Source organism: Diadema setosum, chromosome 4, assembly GCF_964275005.1.
Source record: "Diadema setosum chromosome 4, eeDiaSeto1, whole genome shotgun sequence".
Lineage (NCBI taxonomy): Eukaryota > Metazoa > Echinodermata > Echinoidea > Diadematoida > Diadematidae > Diadema > Diadema setosum.
Genome location: NC_092688.1, coordinates 28712001 through 28733676, shown reverse-complemented (window position 1 = coordinate 28733676; position 21676 = coordinate 28712001). Strand labels below are relative to the sequence as shown.

At 37.7% G+C, this 21676-nt stretch overlaps 1 protein-coding gene across 1 annotated transcript in view; it reads right to left on the bottom strand.

Annotated features, from left to right (window-relative positions):
* Positions 1-2394: 2394 nt before the first annotated feature.
* Positions 2395-21676, bottom strand: part of LOC140227989 (iron-sulfur cluster co-chaperone protein HscB-like) — a 102387-nt gene continuing 83105 nt past the window's right edge. Inside the window, exons 5-6 of the mRNA XM_072308388.1 lie at positions 21468-21515; positions 2395-5706 (exon numbers count right to left, since the gene is read on the bottom strand). Of these exons, the coding sequence (XP_072164489.1) occupies positions 5618-5706; positions 21468-21515 (137 nt within the window). The 3' untranslated portion in view covers positions 2395-5617. The remainder of the gene's footprint in view (positions 5707-21467; positions 21516-21676) is intronic.

The window sequence follows — 21676 nt, the reverse complement described above, 5'->3', positions numbered from 1 at the left end:
GTTTGCTTCTGGATTACTACACCCAAGGAGTTACGTTTCTCTGATATTAGCTTTGAGCTAGAGGGGAAGAGTGATCAGTGGAGTGAGCCAATACATTTATTTTAGATGAGTAGTGCATAATCCACCATGATTATGAAAGGTAATCACTTGTTAGGTTTATGAGCTGTGTTGAAAGTAGTTGTTTCATTGTGAACATTCAACACCGGATAATAATCATATTGTAAATGAGGTCAGAGTAGTGTATCAATGATGTGAACAAATTAGAGCAAGCATGTATTTATGATTGTTCTTTTTGTTCTCTTCTGCATTATGCAGAGGTTTTCTTTTTGTCCTTTCCTCTTTCTTCCTCCTCTCCCATTTTCTTCCTTACATCTGTCTTCTACTACCTGGACGTTGAGTTTGTATACAGCGAATCACAGCCAGAACAAGGAAAAGTAGAAATTACGTGGTGCGTAATATATGTCCCTGCCGGAAGTAGCATTTTGTAGCAAAATGTACAATGTAGGTCAAAAATCAAGGTCAAAGGTCAAAGAAGTCAAAGGTCAAAATTCTGTGCAGAAGCTTTGAAGCCCTCACCTAGTGCCATCACATTAAGCAAACGGAATCGAAATCAGGTTAGAAATGGCGAAGGAGTAGCATTTTGTAGCAAAATGTACAATACAGGTCAGAAATCAAGGTCAAAGGACAAAGAAGTCAAAGGTCACTAGAAATATCACTTAAGGTGATAATACCCCCGCCCCGTGACAGTCTTACCCAAGGAATGATCTTTCCTTGATCTTCTGCCATTAAAATGCCGTTACCATGGCAACGCAGCTTCCGACACGTCCGAAAAATATGTCTTGCACATCTTCCCACCAAGACTATTGTGTGTGCCACATTTCATAAGCTTTTGTCAAAAACTGAGGAAGTGGTTCAATCCACAAGATCTTTCCTTGATCTTCCACCATTAATATGCCGTTACCATGGCAACGCAGCTTCCAACACGTCCAAAAAATATGTCTTGCACATCTTCCCACCAAGACCAATGTGTGTGCCACATTTCATGAGCTTCAGTCGAATACAGAGGAAGTAGTTCAATCCAAAAGATCTTTCCTTGATCTTCTGCCATTTATATGCCGTTACCATGGCAATGCAGCTTCCGACACGTCCGAAAAATATGTCTTCCACATCTTCCCACCAAGATCAAGGTGTGTGCCACATTTCATAAGCTTTGGTCAAAAAACTGAGGAAGTAGTTAAATCCGCAAGATCTTTCCTTGATCTTCTGCCATTAATATGCCGTTACCATGGCAACGTACTTTCGGGTACTGTCAAAAAATGCGTCTTGCACATCTCCAACCAAAGGCACACATCTGTACCAAGTTTCATGGAAATTGGGCAAAAACTGAGGAAGTAGTTTGCAACACAAAATTTTCCATCATTTTGGCTCATAATATGTGAGCTGTTACCATGGCAACATACTTTTTGTCACTGTCAAGAAATGTGTCATGCTGACCTATATCCTAAGACAAACATTCAATATGAATTCCATGAGAATTGGAAGAACACTGATGAAGCAGTTTTGCCATGAAGCATTTTGCCCTATATTCTACCAATAACATGCCGTTACCATGGCAACGCACTTTTTGCCACTGCGGAAATATGTGTCTTGCACATTAACATATTCAGATGAACATCTGTACCTAATTTCATAAAAATTGATCAAAAACTGTTCGCGACGCAAGATTTGTACCCATTTTTGCCCATAATATGCCGTTACCATGGCAACGTACTTTTGGGTACTGTAAAAAAGTATGTCTTGCACATCTACAACCCAAGGCACACAACTGTGCCAAGTTTTATGGGAATCGGTTGAAAACTGAGGAAGTAGTTCGCGACGCAAGATTTGCAACGGACCGACCGCCCGACCGCCCGCTGATTCCTATATACCCCCTTCAAACTTCGTTTGGCGGGGGTATAAAAATTCTGTGTAGAAGTTTTGAAGCCCTCACCTAGTGTCATCACATAAAGCAAACGGAATAGAAATCGGGTTAGAAATGGCGAAGGAGTAGCATTTTGTAGCAAAATGTACAATATAGGTCAAAGGTCAAGGTCAAAGGTCACAACTGAAATTCTGTGTAGAAGTTTCAAAGCTCCCATGTAGTGCTATCATATAAAGCAAATAGAATCAAAATTGGCTCATAAATGACAGAGAAGTAGCAAATTGAACATTTTGATCACACACGGACGCACACACACGGACAGACAGACGGACGGACAGACACACACACGTATGGAGCCCGTTTCATAGTCCCCTGCCCGACAATAAATTCCTATTCAACTGTACAACCCCAGTCCTCGTCTTTCGTCTGGTAGTGTCTGTCCTGACAACAACCCCCTTTCCAGACTACGACATTATGAGGCACATTTCACTCTTCTTTTCCCACATGTCTCCAACACTAGAGCTTGGGCACTTCACTCAACACAGTACATGTACATGTAAAAAATGTTTTCAAAGCCTGTAATATAATGTTACAAGACAAGGGAACCCCATTAAGCGAGATTGTCAGTTCCGAATGATTTATTTTGTTGTGGATTCTCATATCCGAATACTTGGAAAAAACACCCAATAAATGTACACTGTATACATGAGCTCTGATACAGTGCACTCCCGTTATAACGAACATAGTTACAACGAAATTCTGGTTACAACAAATTGAAAATTCAGGCTGCAACATTATCTGCTGTATGTTCTTCCACTGTTTCTTTGTTGGGTTATAACAAAATTTTGAAAAAACGAAAGAAAACCAAGTTCTGAGGACTTCGTTATAACGGGAGTCCGCTGTATAACTGGGCTACATGCATTGTATGATGATGCTTTATTGATGAACAGAAAAACAGGAAATATGAAGGGAAAGTGCTCAAGTATTCTTGCGATGATAATATAAAGAATTGTTATTCTGAATGCTTATTGATGCCTGTTTTAGATTTGACAATGCATGTAATCATGTCGTACATGGGACCCATTTTCTGATTCTGTAAACAAACACTGCAGTGGCCCAGCACCGTTTGGACACACACGCCGACAGGCAGACAACTCTCCAAACAATCGCTCTTAATTAGCAAGCAATGAACAAAACATAGAGAAGTTATATGTCATTTGAAAGATGATAAAATTCCCTTTAAAATGGTATGTGGCCTCTGCCATTCAATGCACATTGCAGTCATAGTACTCAGCAGAAGTGAAGTACAGTAATCCAAAAGTTAAGAAATTATTTTGTTTGTTTGCTTTCATTCATGGATTAAAAATAGCAAAAGTTGTAATTTTACAAATCCAGTACCGGAAATGAAATGATCAGAGTGTTAGCTTTCTGGACATATAAAAATCATGACCATTGATACAATAATTGCAGGTCTATTGTTGAACATACCTGTGGATGTACATGCGAGACTATTATCACAGTCATATCATCGCCCAGCAAGTGTCCAAACCTAAAAAACTGCGGCAGAAAATCCAAAATCGAGCACTCCGTACAGCTGTAGATAGCACCCACTGACGCTTTGTGGTTAAATTACGTTATTCCATGTAAACACACATTTTTTCAACGATTTTTATGATATTGTTGGCATTCGACTGACAAAACCTTCTTGAATTATTGCACACAGTGTTGCAAAGCATTCTGGGATATGTTGTTAAAGGTTACAAGGTGAAAGAACTTAAGGATGACGTCGTTCATAAGTCATTTCATTCACTACGGGATATTCCATATGTGGCCTCTGCGGCGTTCGGACGAACTACGGAATATCCCATAGGTGGCCCGATATGGGTAATAAATTTCATATTGGAAGAAAAATCACTGCAACTAAAACTAAAGGGCAATGCGCTTTCAACGCTACGATATGTTTAGCATTACTCACATGGCTGAGAAACGTTACATAAGACTACTTTTCATTTTATGACAAATTGATACTAATAAAATAAAGGTGTAATTCTACATCACAATTTATCCTTTAAGTGTTCATTTCCTTTACAGAAACCATGCCAAACATCACATTACTCCAATACCTAATACCAAAATCTGAACATCTGCTTTAGAGATACTATGTGCTGCAAGCTGGTTGCAAGGCATCATGTTGAGGACATGCTTCAAATTATAGCATATGATCTCACAGTATTTTACTGCTAATACTGTATGTAATTCAGTGTCTCTCATTTGATATGTAGCTTTTGGAAGATTAACATAACATTTTGGATACATTCATGTAACTAGACTATTCTCTTTTGATTTAAGCCACAAAGAATAATCTTAATTGATGCGTTTGTCATGTATATAGTGCCATGTATTCCTTACTGAAGGCTACAGCCTTATCAGGGCCCTCAGAAAAAGAGTTCAGGAAGTTGTGGCACTCTTCTTTACATTCTGTTTGGTACTGGTTGAAAACAAATGTTATAACTACACAAACTTCTTTCTTTTTCTGTTTTTAGGCCATAAATTTATCTCGAAAGAAAAGAAACTTTGAATTTCGATAATAATGTAAACATGAAAAATTAGGACTGTGCAATTATCTCATTAATGTGAATTCTTGTATCCAATCTCACTAAGGCTGCGTTCATGCGAAACTAGAATTGCGTTTCTAAACATGTTTAGTTGCGTTGAGTTCATGCGATTTTTCCATTTAAATGCATTTCAAAACGGCGATCTGAAACGCGGAAAAAAGGGCATTTTGAATCATGATTCTGCCAGAATCACAATCGCAGAAACCGCATGAACGCAACCGTGATTTCAATCATGATTCTATGACGTCATTGTGCACTGTGCGCATGCTTGTGTCGCGGGGTATCCCACAGCTTCTGGTTCTGTTCGCGCGCTTTTGTACGTCTTGGGGATCTTGTGTTTTGGTACCATACCTGCACTAGTTTGTTTACATCAATGCCATACACCAATTCTATGCTATAGTATCTAGCTAGCTATTTATTATAATAATACATGTAATTACTCTCCGATTGAGTCGATAATAGTAATGGCTGCAGCTGTGTCTCCCAAGGCAAACAATTGGAGAGACGAAGAATTAAGATTTTTCCTCGATCTGTGGGCAGAGCCTAAATGCCACAGCTTATTGGAAGGTATTCACCGAAATAAAACGGAAAGGCATACAATAAACTGACTGATCAGTTGGCAGAAGGATTTAACAGGTCAGGCTCGAGTTGCAGAAGAGACAAGGTCAAACTGCGCAGTGCGCTGCGCAATGGCAATGGATGATCTGAGCCAGAATCGGCGTTGTGAAAGCCCGCGCATGAACGCTCTTCTGCGGAGATCGTGATTTGAAACGCCGTTTTGAATCATGATTCATGTTTGTGATTCTGGCTACGAAATTTGCATGAACGCGCCCTAGAACAGGATTCCCCTGTACATTAATGACAGTCCAATGGTTAAACATTTAGTGTTTTTTTTCCAAATAAACCGCACTAAACCACAAACTCTGCATGATGAATGCTAATATGAAAATGACACATTAAAATTGCACAAAATGATTAACTTCTCAATGGTCAGAAGAATTCTGTCTATCTGTGCACTCTTTGACAGATGACAGACACAGTGTTTTTCCCCTTCCTCTGCATTGCTCATCTATCACAGTCACTAAGTTCCAAGCTTCTCCTTCACTTTGTCATCAATGTTGGCATAATACTTCAGTCTCATGAGAGTCTCCCGTGCTGACGGAAAATTTCCTGATGTCAAAGAACAAAGATAGAATGAAAGGTAACATTAACTAGGATCACTTATAATGGTCAAATTGTAAAATCACACATCAATGTCTATTTCAATGCAGTGGGTGCAGTGCATTTAACTTGGCAATGGCAATGTACCTTTTCTGCGGGGGAAGTTTCTTCATTGAAAGTTTTCAGCATTTTTAATTCACACTGCCAAAACAAGCACAGAGGCAACTCACTGTGAAATTTTCTACCAGAGCAAATCCGGTACAATAATTCTAATACAGCGTATCTTTCTCAAACCGACGAAAATTTTCTGTATCATAACTAATTCTTATACTCAGGCCAATCAATTGTACAGATACGAAACTTGAAAAAGTCGTCAGGGGTACAGAGTACTGCTTGTAAAATAACGCTTTATTATTAAGGACAAAGTGAAGTTGTGCCTAACAGAATCATACAAACTGTAGTATGGTTGTGCTTTAACATGTTAACTTAAGAAATAAAGCAATGTTTTATTTCACTGGAAGGCATGACCTCATTTATGTTGTTACAAAAGCTGAGGTATTGTTCAAGAAAAGGGAATTTGGAATTCTATCCTCCTTTCAGTGGACTTTGCTGATTCTGCCCAAGCAAAGGGATCAGCCCATGAATTACGCTGTAACAGAAAGTGCTGGTTTGTGGATTTGTCTTGTATCATACACTTATATGCAGGTGTTGTGACAGTGTTCATAAAGCCGCTTTCACAACTGGTCTGTGACAGTTTAAGACCATTTTGGACGAATGACAGGCAGCAACAGGCTCCAATGGCCCCTCGATCTCATCAAGTCGTATAAAGACTTTCACAAATGCAACAGCTGTCATACAACAAGAGCCACTTGTGGATCATAAGTGGCACAAAGTCACATTTGATTGTATTTGTGTTTGAGAAAACCTGCTAAAAACACAACTCATTGTTCGTTTCATGATTCCAAACTTTAGCATTATGTAAAAGAAGACATGCTCTTTCAGAAAATATGAAAAGCTCAAGATTGGCTAGTTTGACCCATTTCACCTATTTTGAGTCCAGACACAAAATCAGTGCATGTGACTTTTTTGTTGGTTGTGCAATGCGTGGTCACATTTTATGTTCTGTGTGACAGAGCAATTGGATTAATCCTGTGTCATACATTTATAACAAATCTATGGTATGGAATTCATGCCATTTAGGATAGTATTTAATAGTATGCTGGAGTACAGCATACATTTGTGACTAGTACATTAATACTGCAGCCGCCATATTGGCTCTGTGGAGCAAAACAGTGGAAAACCCTGTCTTCAACTTCGCAAACCATACTATGAAGAAATATACAGAAGATATTGAGCCTGTGGAAATTTGTGGACATATTTGGATATTTCCTTCTACAGACTATAATGGGTAGGAACAAAATATGGTATATACCAATATTTCAAGCGTGCGGAAACTCACAGAAAGTCTGGGGAAGGATACTAATCCCAGGGAGAAGAGAGAAGCACATTTATACACATTTATGGGAAATCTGGCCAAGGATAAGTGAGCTACTGCTCAATGAATTAAGTCATGCCATTTGGCATTCTCAGAAAGAAAGGAACTGCCATAGAGATGACACAAAAAATGGTCACATTTTACAAGGGTAACTTCAATTATTTTTCTTACAATGATGACATGATAAAATAAATTTGATAAAAAATTCAATAAGCTACAAAATACAGAAATCTGGGTACAATTTGGTCAAGCCATCAAGGATTAATGAAATACACTCCAATGAATTTGAAATCTGATGACATCATTATGAAATTTTGCATTTTTCATTTCATGCAGGAATTCAATAACATTGAATAATTTTGCCAGCCTTTAATACACAAAATATAACAAATTATGAGGGTCATCATCCATCCTAATGAGCTACAATGGATTCAAAATACATATGTATCCTTTTTTTCACTGTATATCACCCATTGATGTTTGGATAGACTTGAAATTTTGTGAAAATATTCTCAAATGACATTAAAAACCAAATCCATGCAAACATTTCATTTTTGCGTCACAGACGCCCATATGGGTGCAAATGACGAGTGTGCACAATTTTAAAATGCTCAAAATGGTCTGAAACGTATGCAAATTTTGATGTGCATGTCATGCCATTTTTTTAAGACAGAAAACATAGACAATTGCATGTAATATGTATCTGTCAAGTTTTACTGCAAAATGAGGTTTAGAAATTGAGGTAGAGATAATTTCACTTTAGAAAATGTCACAGTTGACTGATCACATTGAGATTCAGGGTTTTTTATCCTCGAGACATGGAACAAAGATGACATAAGTTTCATGCAATTTGAAATTGCAATTTTGAAGAAAATGTTTTCACAAGATTGCACTGAAAGAAATATATAAAACAGAAACAACTAGAACGAGATATGAAACTTGTCACATTGAGGACGAGTTAGGTGATACGCTTGGGGTCATCAGATGTCGGTCATCTGTGATCGACAAAGAAAAGAATGTGATATAGGCACCTTGAAGTTATATTGAGCGTGCATGCGAAACCGTTTCTCTAACCACTCGGCCACGGGACATCCACGGAAATGGAAAGACAAAAAAACAAAACAAAAAATGTATAGATATAACAGGGGAAAAGTCAATGCACACTCAACAAACGTGGCCGCGTGAACACGTATTGCATTGCTAGACGGAAATGCGGCCTTGTAACGTTTGATGTCGCTCGGCCATTTCTAGCAACTTGGGAAGAATACGTCCCGCAGACATAAAACCTATAATCGGCTGGTTTTGATACCTTGCCTTTAATCACAATTTTCAGTGTGATGATGTCATCAAAGTACAAAACAATGACATGGACTTGAAAGACAATTGTTCAAAGTACAACACCTCTGTCGTCGTCATTACATACTATGATCGGTTTGACGAAGTCAGCCTGCAAAATTTTGCAGCAGTCTAAGCAATGTGGTCTCCAACACAAAACAGAGGGATATTGTGTGTGGGTGTGTGTGTGTGTGTATAGGTGCATTTATATACGAACGTGATTTCTACATGGACGAATGTGTAATACACCATTGAAGAAAAACGTAAAATAGATAAGTATTTTGTTTCGTGCTCTCATGGGGTTCGAACCCGCACGTGTGCAACCTTACGTCTCTGAGACGTCGCCTTTAACCTCTCAGTCATACGTCTCGACGAGAAAATATGAGGAACGTAAGCTTATATGTGAAAGATGAATCAGGAATCGTTTCATCCACCTTCCATTCTCATTTTCAGTTTTAAGCTGCAAAATTGTCAACCTGATGAGAAGACTTGAAAAAAAAAATTAAATGTATGATTACTGCAGCTTATTGTCTCAGCTACAACATACTTAAGTTTCAGAGGAAATGAAGCAAATTCAAGTGAGGTAAAGGTGCTTGAGCATTATCAAGTCAATGCATGGTTAAAAAAAAAAAAAAAATTCCCTCCCATAGACATAACACATAATCTTCGCTGATGTTGATATCTTGCCTTTAATCACAACTTCTGGTGTGATGACATCATCAAAGTAGAAAATATCGACATGGACTTGATAGACAATTGTTCAAAGTATAACAAATTCATTGTATGGCACCAGTTTGGTATTGACATGACAATCATACACTGGAACACGAGGCAGCTATTAGTACCTGTGTGAAATTATTATAGGCATGGTTATCAAATTCCCCTAAAATTTCCTTATAATTGCTTTATTTTTACAAAGAGTTAAGCTATCCCTTTAAACTCGTCACAGTTTGATCGAAATTATTTATATTATACATCAATACCATATTCAGTTCCATAGCTGATCACGTTTGCTAATTAAGATTAATTGTCTAGAATGTGTCATATCGCCAACCTGTATACACACGTATATACACACACACAATGCTAAATGTATGTATCAAACCTCTGTAACACAACTTTGAACTAACTGTAGGAATTATCGCTGCACTTATCACCCATACTTTTTATCACTATCTGAATCTCCACAAAAACCACTAATTGACAAATAATCATCAATACAGAAGACTGACTTAAAGGAACAATTCAAATACATTTTTTACAATGTATAGCTTGTTACATGCATAAATCAGCACAAAGTAACCACAACTACATTGTGTTACTGACCCCGCGTTCACATTGGTCCCCGCGACGCGGGGACAGCCACAAGAGATCTTATCTTTTTTACGACTGACCGTTCACACTGGTATCTCATCTGTCCCCGAGCTGTGGGGGCATTTTGGGGCTTGGAGCGAGCTCTGCCACTTGAATCCAGGCATAGCGCATGCGCACATTGGATGACCACAGCTGGACGCTATCAATTGCGCCCCAAGGTCACTCTCCCCTCCAAATCTTGTCCCCGTACCCGACTTGCTTCGCGGGGACGAGGGGACAAGTCCCAGCGAGCGTTCACATTATGATTTTTGAGGAGAAAGTCCCACAGCTCGGGACTTTCCCCGCGTCGCGGGGACCAATGTGAACGCGGGGTATATTGATATGAACAAATTTCACTCAATCTTTGGAGTCGCACGAATTTCAAATAAAATGCACATTTCACCTGCACAAAATTAATATCATTTTGTTACAATATACTATGATCACTTTGAAAAACCCAGCCTGCAAAATTTTGCAGCAATCGAAGCAATGCGGTCTTCAACACAAAACAAAGGGATACTGTGTGTGTGTGTGTGTGCGTAAAGGTGTGTCTACATGCGAACGGTACTACATTGAAGGAAAAAAAAAAAGAGTATTTTCTTTCGTGCTCTTGTGGGGTTCGAACCCGCACGTGTGCAACCTCACGTCTCTGAGACGTCGCCTTTAACCACTCGGCCATACGTCTCGATGAGAAAATATGAGGAACGTAAACTTATGTATGTGAAAGATGAATCAGGAATCGTTTCGTCCACATTCCATTCTCATTTTCAGTTTTAAACTGCAAAATTGTCAACCTGATGAAGAGATTTCAAAGAATGAAATGCATGATTACTGCAGCTTATTGTCTCAGCTACAACATACTTAAGTTTCAGAGGAAATGAAGCAAAATCAGCTGAGATAAAGGTGCTTAAACGTTGTCAAGTCAATGCATGGTTTTTAAAAAAATCACCTCCCATAGACATAACACGTAAACTTGTCCGATTTTGCATCTTTACTTTTAATCACAATTTAAAGTATGATGACTTCATCAAATTTTAAAACCATGACATGGACTTAAAAGGCAATGTTAAATGTTCAAAGTACAACATATCTGAATTTGGGATAATATTGAGCTTAAACAACAGAGATACGAGCAAATGAATGTCAGAAACAGTACATCAAAAAAATTAATTACACTTTTATTTCAGATGATGATATGATGACGTCATAATGTCTTTATGGAAATATTGATACTTGAAATGCTATTTCCAATTCATATGCTTTTGCAATATGCAATAAAAACATAGGGTCACCGGACGTTTTAAAGAGCTATGGAGAAATGAACAAAGACATGTTTTTCGCTCTATTTGCACATAGACGCGCACACAAAATTTCAACTTTGACGCCAGCGCATTCCTTTGTTATAGGTCAAAATTGATCGGAAATCAATGGATATTGTTATTTAATGTATCAGGAATCCAAATCTGTCAAAAAATGTGCATTTTCATGTTCTTTGCGCGAAAATGCGCGGACGGATGCGTACGCGCGGAACGCTTAAAATTGTCTGAAACTTCGAGATTTCCCGTTGGAAAGTTGTTTTGAGCCTTATAAAAGTTTGACGCGCGCGTAATGATGTCCTAAGAAAAGGTAATTAGCATTAAAAAGTAAGATAGAACGTGACCTGAACTTTATGTCCACCAAAAATGATACAGAAATGGCGTTTAGTTATGAAGTTATGAACGATCATGTAACATGGTCCGAAAATCACAAAACTGTGCCTAGATGACGTCATAGATATGTTAACCTTATTGTGTCATGTTATTCCGTAATGTCATTCTTGAGATATTGACGACACAAAATTGTCCAGAAAGAAAGAAGAATAAAAAGAAATAGAGAGATTTTGACAATCACAATAGGTGATACGCTGATAGCGTATCACCTAACTATCACTCAATGTGATTAATAACCCCACTTAACACTGAAGGAGTTAGCTCAACCAGCAATTACTTTGTATGCTTTTCACTGAAAAAAAAAAAAAATTAAATGAAAGAATGAAAAAAAAATGTTACCGTGGCAATGTACTGTTCAACATTGAATAAATGTATTTTTTGCTCACTGATAGTCACATGTGCCATACATGTATCTATAACAGTCAAGTACTCAAAACCTGAGTAAGATAGATAAATCAACAATTTCTATGATTTTCTATGAATGAAAGAATGAAAGAATGAAAGAAAACATTGTTACCATGGCAGTGTATTGTTCAACAATGAATAAATGTATATTTTGCTCTATGTAATTTCATGAGGAATTCAACGTTTATTTGATGAAAATTGGTTTTGAAATGGCTGAGATATCCAAAAAGGAGCAATTTAATAATGTGTGAGACCCACACTATATTACGATCGCTTTGTTTTACTTTGTTTTTGGATGTTTCAGTCATTCCAAACCCTATTTGCATCAAAAAAACTTTGAATTCCTCTTAAAATATGGTATGCTCTGTACTATATAATAAGTGTTTTCTTGGTATCTCGCAAAAAGTTTAACGCCCAATTCTCATCTCCACCAATACTGTACCATCCTTTAACAAAACAAGGCAAGTGCCAAAATGTGTCTGGCCCTTGTGGTGACCATCCACTCCCCGAGGGACATCTACCATCCAGGTTTGGTCACAAATGGACCTATGGATCAAAAGTTATGACCCATAATAGAAATGTGCCATAAAAACTTAACATTGGGCTCTAAAAGTTCGTTGACCCCTGCTTGTGACCTTTGACCTTGTGGTGATCATCCACTCCCCAAGGGACATCTACCATCCAAGTTTAGTCACAAATGGACCTATGGATCAAAAGTTATGACCCATAATAGAAACGCGCCATAAAAACTTAAAGGTAGACTATTTTAACATGTAAACAAAGGCTAATTACACGTATTGTGTACGTCTGAGTTCGAATCCGTCATTGGATTTTCAAAAATATGATCCATTTTCACGAAAAAATGCCAAAACCCAAGTCCATCGGAAATGCCCCTGAAAAAATCCGGCTCAGCGGCGGGTGATTGACAGAAATGTGTGTGACGTCACAACCAGAATATACGAGCCAGCTCGGCTTCGAAGGAGCTCGCATATTTGCATTGCACTGCATGTTAAAAAAATATGTGTGAGCGATAATTTTGCCCTCTTTTGAAAGCACGATCATGAAGTACTGAAATTTTAAACTAAGGAAAAAAGCCCATGTTTAAGGAATTTGAACATTACTCTACATAAACATACAATGTATTTTGATTTGGGCTGGTATTTTACCAAGTTTATCTTATTTATAGTCAACATTGTTTTATTCTTCCCGAACCTGTTAGTGCGAAAATGTGTTGCATACGTAGACTTCAATACAGGCGTTTTATTTCTCCGCTCGAATACTCGGGCACTTGTTAACACGGGCATTGTCTTGCGTACACAAGTTTGATAAATACGACTGACTAGCGCGACTGGCGTTGTTGGAGCAGACGGTCAATTCTGCAAGTGCAATAAGTCACTAGCCTTTGCGTTCGGACTAAATTTGTAGCTTTGAGAATTTGAGAAAACGCCGCTTCTTGACAATGGATCTGGGGTTTGAGTCAGATCAGATGACGACAGTGGAGCCGAGCCAACGGCAAGGGGCATTAGGCCCTATTTGTTTGAGCCGCTTGCAGAGGTGGAGCCGCAGCCCAAGGCTGAGCCGGTGGACATGTCTCCGGGCGGGCTCAGGGAAGATGCTGAAGCTTGTGCTGCTGATCTTGACGGTGACGCACCTGCGCCTACTGCTGCAGGAGCAGTGAGACTGGGAAATAATAACTGGTAAATTAAAGTTAACTTATTTTGTACATTAGTATTTAATAGTTTACTAGAAGTGAGATAGTATTCAGAACAGAAGTGAAGGAAGCTTCGGAAGTGGGCTGCTGGTGACACAAAGAAGAACAGTAGCCTAGGCCTATTACTAGTACTTGTGATAGACCTACGCTATAGCTGTCATTTCTTCCTAAGTAACTTTTATGATTATCTTCTCGTAAAATTATGAAGTAGAGTCTCCAAATCACTAGATCATGTATAAATATTGCCACTAAAGCAGAAAATACACCCGCTTTGGAGTGACAAAGCTGTATATTTTATGATAGTGCCAATAACTGCTATTCACTGCATAGAGATTATGACAATCATTCACTTTAGTGGGATATGTTTGGTTGCTAATTTAGGCAAACTTTAATGGAATAAACACTCAACTGAAATAAGCCAGGCAACCAAAAATAATACATTCCGCTAAAGTGGATGATTACCAAAAACTCTATACAGTACATGTATAGCAGAGCATTGCCATGGGGTGGCAAGCCATTGTTCACAAACAATGTGTTTTTGTGGAGAGACGCCTCTGGTATATAGTGGTAGACTTATTTTGTATAAATTCTGAGTGTATAACTCAACATCTTGCGGAAGTCATCTCAACCTTGGGCAGAGAAGTATAATGAAATATCTTGTTCTTCTAAGTTCTAACCATACGTGTTAGAGTGCTTTTTTTTTTTTTTTTTAACTGATGTCATAAAATGCTCAAAATGTAATGGATGGCAGCCCAGCAATGTTACATGTACATGTATGTACATGCTCGCATGGCTATTTCATGTATTAATTTGTGCAGACAATTCACTGTTGCAGAAGTAAACATATAAACAACCCCTTTTAGCATCACTTTTATATTCATGCTTTGTATTTTGATAATACAGGTGTTCATGCAGTGGTGGGTGTATCCCAATGCAGTCAGTGAGGGAGTCCATATGCTGCAAAGAACGATTCCTGTACTGGTGAGGAAGATGAATGACTACATTAAAGGTGAGGAGGACCTGAATTGCATCACGGCGCACCCAGGATTCCAGCCGGTATGTCTACACAAGTGGGTACTGGAGACAGCGTACTTTCAGTATGTACAGCAGTATGAGGGTCCCCACCGAAAGGATGTAACTGAGAATGAGTGAGTACCCATACTAGTGCAAATGTGCTACTACATGCATGCTATTGAACTTTAGTACAGGACCTGTTGTACTAGTTTATCAGATTTGTGAGAATGGTTTACACTATAACAAGTTTATGTATCATCAGTAAATAAAAAAATGTTATTTACATGTCCCCAAACTGGAAGTAGCTGGAAACAACAATGAACACTTTTAGTTACATTTTTCATAGCAAATAACTGCTGACAAGTAACAGTATAATTCATAAACCATGTCATACAGTAAACTTCATTTAGTTGAAAAAAAAAAGCACTTATATCTAATAATTTTGCAGGTCCCAGCTCTTTATACAAAAAATTTCGTTTTTGTACCATAATATAACAAAGTAATTTTCATGGTTCCATGGTCCTCCTTAGGACCTGTTCATTTTTTTTCTTTTTTTAATTAAAAAAAAAAAAAAAATTGGCGGGGGGGGGGGGGGGAGGGGATTTTCTCTGTCTGTAGCTATGTTATAGCCTCAAGCGCCTTTTCGGTAATTACAATGCTATGACATGAAATCCTGTGATGTAGAAATGTTTAGAGAAAAATGTATTCATGAACAAATCAAAAGGGGGGGGGGGGAATTCTATGCCTATACATTCAGGTATTGAGATATGATAATATTAACATGCTTGGTAAACCCCTTGTCTTTCTTGTATTTCCTATTTTCTGTCCAGGCGATCAAGGCACATTGCATACAGCCAGCTGGCTCAGTGGTGTTGGGGTTTTCTGGGCAGGAGGGTTCGTGTTCGCCTTCCTGACCATGAAAATGTAGATTTGTGGAGCATTATTTATTCTCAATCAGTTGAGCATTATTTACAGTTATGTAATGGCTTTTTCACACGTTACACACCTAGATATGATCAAACAATAAATGTAAGTGATGCAATGCAGTGACAAGTATTCTTGAGTGACAGATCTTTTTTTGTTTTTGTTTTACATAGCAACCCATCTCCTTCCATTGAAATGTTTCTTGCCTCGATTCATTTGACGCACACGTTTCTGTGGTGCCGAGAACAAATGCAAATAGTACAGTGAGATTTCAAAGTGATTCTAAACATGAGGATGTCATATCATTTACAGAATCATTTTACAATCTTTCTCAGCTCTGTGTATCTTTACTCTAAGCAACAAAAACACGCGGTTCTCAGATGTAATAGACACCAATTTCATAAATTAGACCCCTTAATTATGGAAATACCCACATTGTATAGCAATTTTCTTACTAACTCATATACTACAGTCAAACTCGGATACCTCGACGTCGGATAAGCCGAATATCACTTACCTCGGGGGCAAAATGAAAGTCCCGATTGTTCCGATGGAGTTTCCGTGTATTAAAATTCGCGTAGCTCGAAAAAGATAACTTGAAGTTCGGTTACCTCGAAGGGAAATCTAATGTCCCGATCTTAATTAACTTATTTTTCCCAGCATGTTGCTCGAATCGAAATTGCAAACATCACTCAGCATCTCCGATTAAGCGCGCGTTGACAGTGAAGACATGTCACAAATGTTTCCACACTCGATTGTACATATTCTGAGACCAGAACAATCGCGCGCCCAAGAAGAAACATCCGATACACAGCTGACAAGGAAAATCCCCAACACCTACCAACACACGTACATGGTATGCACATAGCACCCATGCCAATGGAGTGCTTTACGATAGCACTACGCGCTGCCCCATCATTTGCTTTTCTTTAACCACTGTGTTTTGATTTTTGATCGAGACAGTCATACCGTGCGCGTAGATTTCTCAACCGTCGGGGCGCACCTGCTTACGTTGACAGTTATATCTTTGCCATTAATCACGCTCCACTGTCAAAACATCAATCTCCCTCGTAGTGCCTTTTTTAAAACTATTTTTTTTTTTTTTTGCCTTTCGCGAAGTTTACTTCCCCGAGAACGCAAGCACTGAAACTTTTTTTTTTTCCCAGCAATGCGATTATGAAAATCTGGAAGTATAGGCCGATCACAATGAAGAATAGAATACACAGGGCTCCGCACTAAGTTTTATCGGGCCACCAATATCATTGATTTTTATTTTCTGGTGGTCGAAAGTAAAATCTGGTACCCAAAAAAAAAAAATCAGGAAAAACATTAGAAAAACTAAATCGGTCCTACTAAACATAGACAAATTAATATTAAGCATTATTGAAGTGATACAGATGCCCATGTCTAAAACAAATGAATAGAAAATTCAATCATCTTACTCTGTGTTTAAAGATTTGACAAATAGGCGTAGAGATTATTTAAAAAGTTGATGCCCATTATATTGAGGAGGTCAAAACTTACGTTTGAAATGAGAAAATGGGAGCATTTGCTGACATTTGTTAGCATCCGACATTTGTTTTAGCATTGTAAAAAGCCGAAAGTTACCGTTATTCATTTTTAAATGTAAAAGCAAACAACCGACATTCATTTTAGAATCTTACGGAGCTGAATACTATCCTAATCCATTTCCAAACGTGAAAGCAAACATCCGCTATTTGTTTTAGCATCTAACTGAGTGGATTAATACCATTAATCATTTCCAAATGTTAAAGCAACAATCTGTTATTCATTTTTGCATCGTAGTGAAAAGCAGAATATTACCGTTATTCATTTCAAACATCCGACATTTATTTCATTGTCGAACGGAGCCGAATGTTACTGCTGTCCACTTCCGAAAGTGAAATGAATCATCTGACAATTATTTTATCATCGCACGGAGCCAAATGTTACTGTTTTTCATTTTTAAACGTCAAGGCAGACATCAGACATTTTGGACCATGAAACGTATAGCTGAATGTTACTGATATTTATTTCGAAATGTACCGTAGCAAATATCCAATATTTTTTTATCATCGTATGGGGCAGAATGTTACTGCTGTTCACTTCCAAACATGCCAAACGTAAAAGCAATCATTCGACATGTATTTTAGCATCTTCCGGAGCTGAATGCTATTGACATTTACTTTCGAACGTAAAAGCACACATCCGGCATTTATTTTATCAGCGTACGGAGTTGAATATTATTGTTATTCACTTCAGAACATCAAAGCAAACATTCGACATTTATTTTAGCATCTTCCGGAGCTAAATGTTATTGCAATTTACTTTCGAACGTAAAAGCAAACATCCAGCATTTATTTCATCATTGTCAGGAGTTGAATATTATTGTTACTCTTTTCCGAACGTCAAAGCAAACATCAAACATTAATTTTACCATTAAACGCAGCTGAATGTTACCGTTATTCATTTCGAAACATCAGACAGTTATTTTAGCATCATATGGACATGATGGAGCAGAATATTACTGCTATTTTCTTCCGAACATAAAAACGATCATCTGACATCTATTTTAGCATCTTCCGGAGCCGAATGCTATTGCTATTTACTTTCGAAAGTATAAGGAAACATCCGACATTTATCTAACCATCGTACGGAGTTGAATGTTATTGTTTTTCACTTCCGAACGTCATAGCAAAAATTCAACATTTATTTCAGCGTCTTCCGGAGCCGAATGTTATCCTTATTCATTTCCGAACGCAAAATCAAATACCTAACATTAGTTTTAGCACCATACGGAGCTGAGTCTCATCGTTATTCATTTCCAAAAGTATGAGCAAACATGCGACATTTATTTTAGTATCATACCAAGTCGAATATTACCGTCATTCATTTCCACAATTAAACGCAAACCCCTGACATTTATTTTAGCATCTTACGTAAGCGATTGTTACCGCTGTTCATTTTCAAAAGTAAAGGCAAACATCCGATTTTTTTTTAATTGTTTATTTTTTTTGGTGGCGCGATCGGGTCACCAAAATCTTTATTTCTGAAATTTTTATTTCATTTCCGATTTTCACTCAATTCATTCATATAAAAGTTGATTCAATTCAAATTGACAAGCATGCAAACAATCAGTAGGCACTATAACAGACACCATGTTGAACATCGATAAACGTCGAACATCGATAAACATCGGATAAGTCGAAGAAAATTCGACGTACGCGTACGTCGAACCATTTTCTTCAGTCCCGACGAATTCGAGGTATCCGAGTTTGACTGTAATTCAGAACACACACACCCACACACATCCTCACACACACTGTATACACATACAACTTGTGTAAAATTTGGCTAAAATTATCAAGAGAACACCTTTCATGTAATGCTGTGTAGTACTTCTACATTTATTCATCTCACAATGGATGAAGTAAGCTTGAATTCTTTTATGAGATGATTCAAAGGCATCAACATTCAACCAACATACATGTAGAAATGTTTTATGATACTGGATACAAATACCGTTTTAGTGAGGAACATTTAAGCAAATGTTCAAATATAAATTAGAGCAAACTTTTTACATTTATTTTTCTACCCTAATATAATGAGATAGTTCATAAACCAAGGTAATACTAATTTTCACAGTCCCTCAATACTTGTTATAACAGGGTTCCACTGTACAAGCTGAATCGTACTTCAAAATCTAAAACATGGATGAAACTAAAAATCTATCTCTTACAGTTGCTAATTCAACGAGTGCTATGTATTTCTATGTCTCTGATCTGTGACGTTTGACCTCATAAACACACAAACCCATTACATCGACACCATACCAAGTAAATATCTACCAGATTAAAAGTTCATATTTCAAACTGTTCTCAACATACCTAAACAGTGTATTTTCAGGCACATGCATATATTGACCTGGTAACCTTTGACCTTTATCCTCATGAACTCATAATCACATTACATCATGTACACCTTACAAAGTATACACTTGCCAGGTTTGAAATTTCAAAACTGTATCTTGAAGAATACTTGGTTATCTTGAGAAATGTGTATTTTCAGGCACACCACCTCCATGACCTTCGACCTACCTAAGATATCTCACCTTTACACACAACTACACATCAATATGATCCATCCATGCAAGAATGCATAAATTTTACCAAACAATAAAGGAGTTATCTGCACAACAATTAGCTAATGGACAGACAATACAGGCCATACCATAATACAACCCTACAGGCATATAAAAAGTGGTGATGCATGTGCTTACTAACAATTAACAACCAGACTGTCAAAATACTTCTGTGACACCTATTTTTATGCCTCCGCCAGGAAGTGGTGCCGTAGGCATTATGTTTTCTGGTTGTCCGTCCGTCCGTCCGTACATACGTCTGTCCGCATTCGTTTACGCGATAACTTGAGAAATATTGACTGGAATTTTACCAAACTTGGTCCAATGATGGGGCAATTACTTGATTAGATTTTGGGTGAAATCGGCCAAAGGTCAAAGGTCAAAGTCAAATCATGAAATTGTATCCGTTTACGCAATAACTCAAGACTGAATCGAGCAAATTTCACCAAACTTTGTCCGAGGATGATGTATGATGGGACAATTACATGATTAGTTTTTTAGTGAAATCGGACAGAGGTCAAAGGTCAAAGATCAAGGTCAAATCCTAAAATTTATCTGTTTACGTGATAACTCAAAACTGGATGAAGTAGCTTTCACCAAACTTGGTCCAAGTATGATGTATGATGGGGCAATTAGTTGAGGAGATTTTAGTGACATTGGCAAGAGGTCAAAGGTCAAAGTCAAATGCTAAAAATGTTGCTATTTCCCCCATATCTATGCAATGCCCAAAGGTATTTTATTGAAACTTAGTGTAGACATGAACTACTTTGTAAAGATTCTCCAGAGTTTCATGTCATAAGGTCAAAGGTCAAAAGGTCAAAGGTTAGGTGAAAATGTTGCAATTTCACTTTTCTCTCAAATGGTTCAATGTATCTTCATGGAACTTGGTACACATGCATGTACTGACTGGCAGGGATTATCTAGGGAATTTAGGGGTCATGGGTCAATAGTCAGGGGTCAAAGATCAAGGTCAACTCCTCAAAATTTTACTGTTTCCCTCATATACTAGTATATGCAATGCTTGCATTATTAGTCTTAAAACTTAATATATACATGTATTACCTAATGGAGATTCTCTGGGAAATTTCCAGCCAGAAGGTCAAAGGTTAAGGGTCAAAGGTCCGGTTTAAATGAAAAAAACCCTCTATTTTGTACTGTAATTACACTCTTTCTTCATACCTTGAAAATTGCTCAATGCATAAACTTATAACAGGGTCGGTCAGAAGTCAAGTACAAGGTGTGTATGTCAGTAATGAGAGTAAATCTTATGTAATTATAGTTCTATTGTGAATTAATTGTTAGGTTTTTGGGTAGAAGTTTAAATAGGAGATTGGGATGAGACTGACATCTCCATAGAGTGGAAGTTGAGATGTCTTGTAAGCATCGACTGAACCTTCTGTGATTGTGTGTGTGTGTGTGTTTGTTTGTATCACCACAATATTTGTATCCAAAGACTGGAATTTAACCTAATTCTCTGAAATATTGTGTTTTACTACTTTGCCTGAGTGCCATATCTAAAGTAGTCAACACTGACCAACAAGCCACCACATGCTTTCACTGGCTGTGACAATCTACCCTTCTGAAGATAAGCTTTTTCATATTAATATGCACTTTGAACTTTGTTTTGTTTATCACTAAGATAAGCGTCATCATATGCATTTTGGACAGTGGTTTATTACTCACCATGTTTAAATGCCCTTCTCAGCTCATTCAGGAGAGCATCCAGCCTTACTGAAAAGGAAAAAGACAAAACTGGAAGTGTATCAATAATACAAATACATTCTTTGAAAAAAAAAGTATCATAAAGCCAAATTTTTCATCAAATGTTTCTAATGTAGCAGAAACTTGAAATTTAATGTCTGATGGTTCTGTTTGATATTATGAGCAGTCAG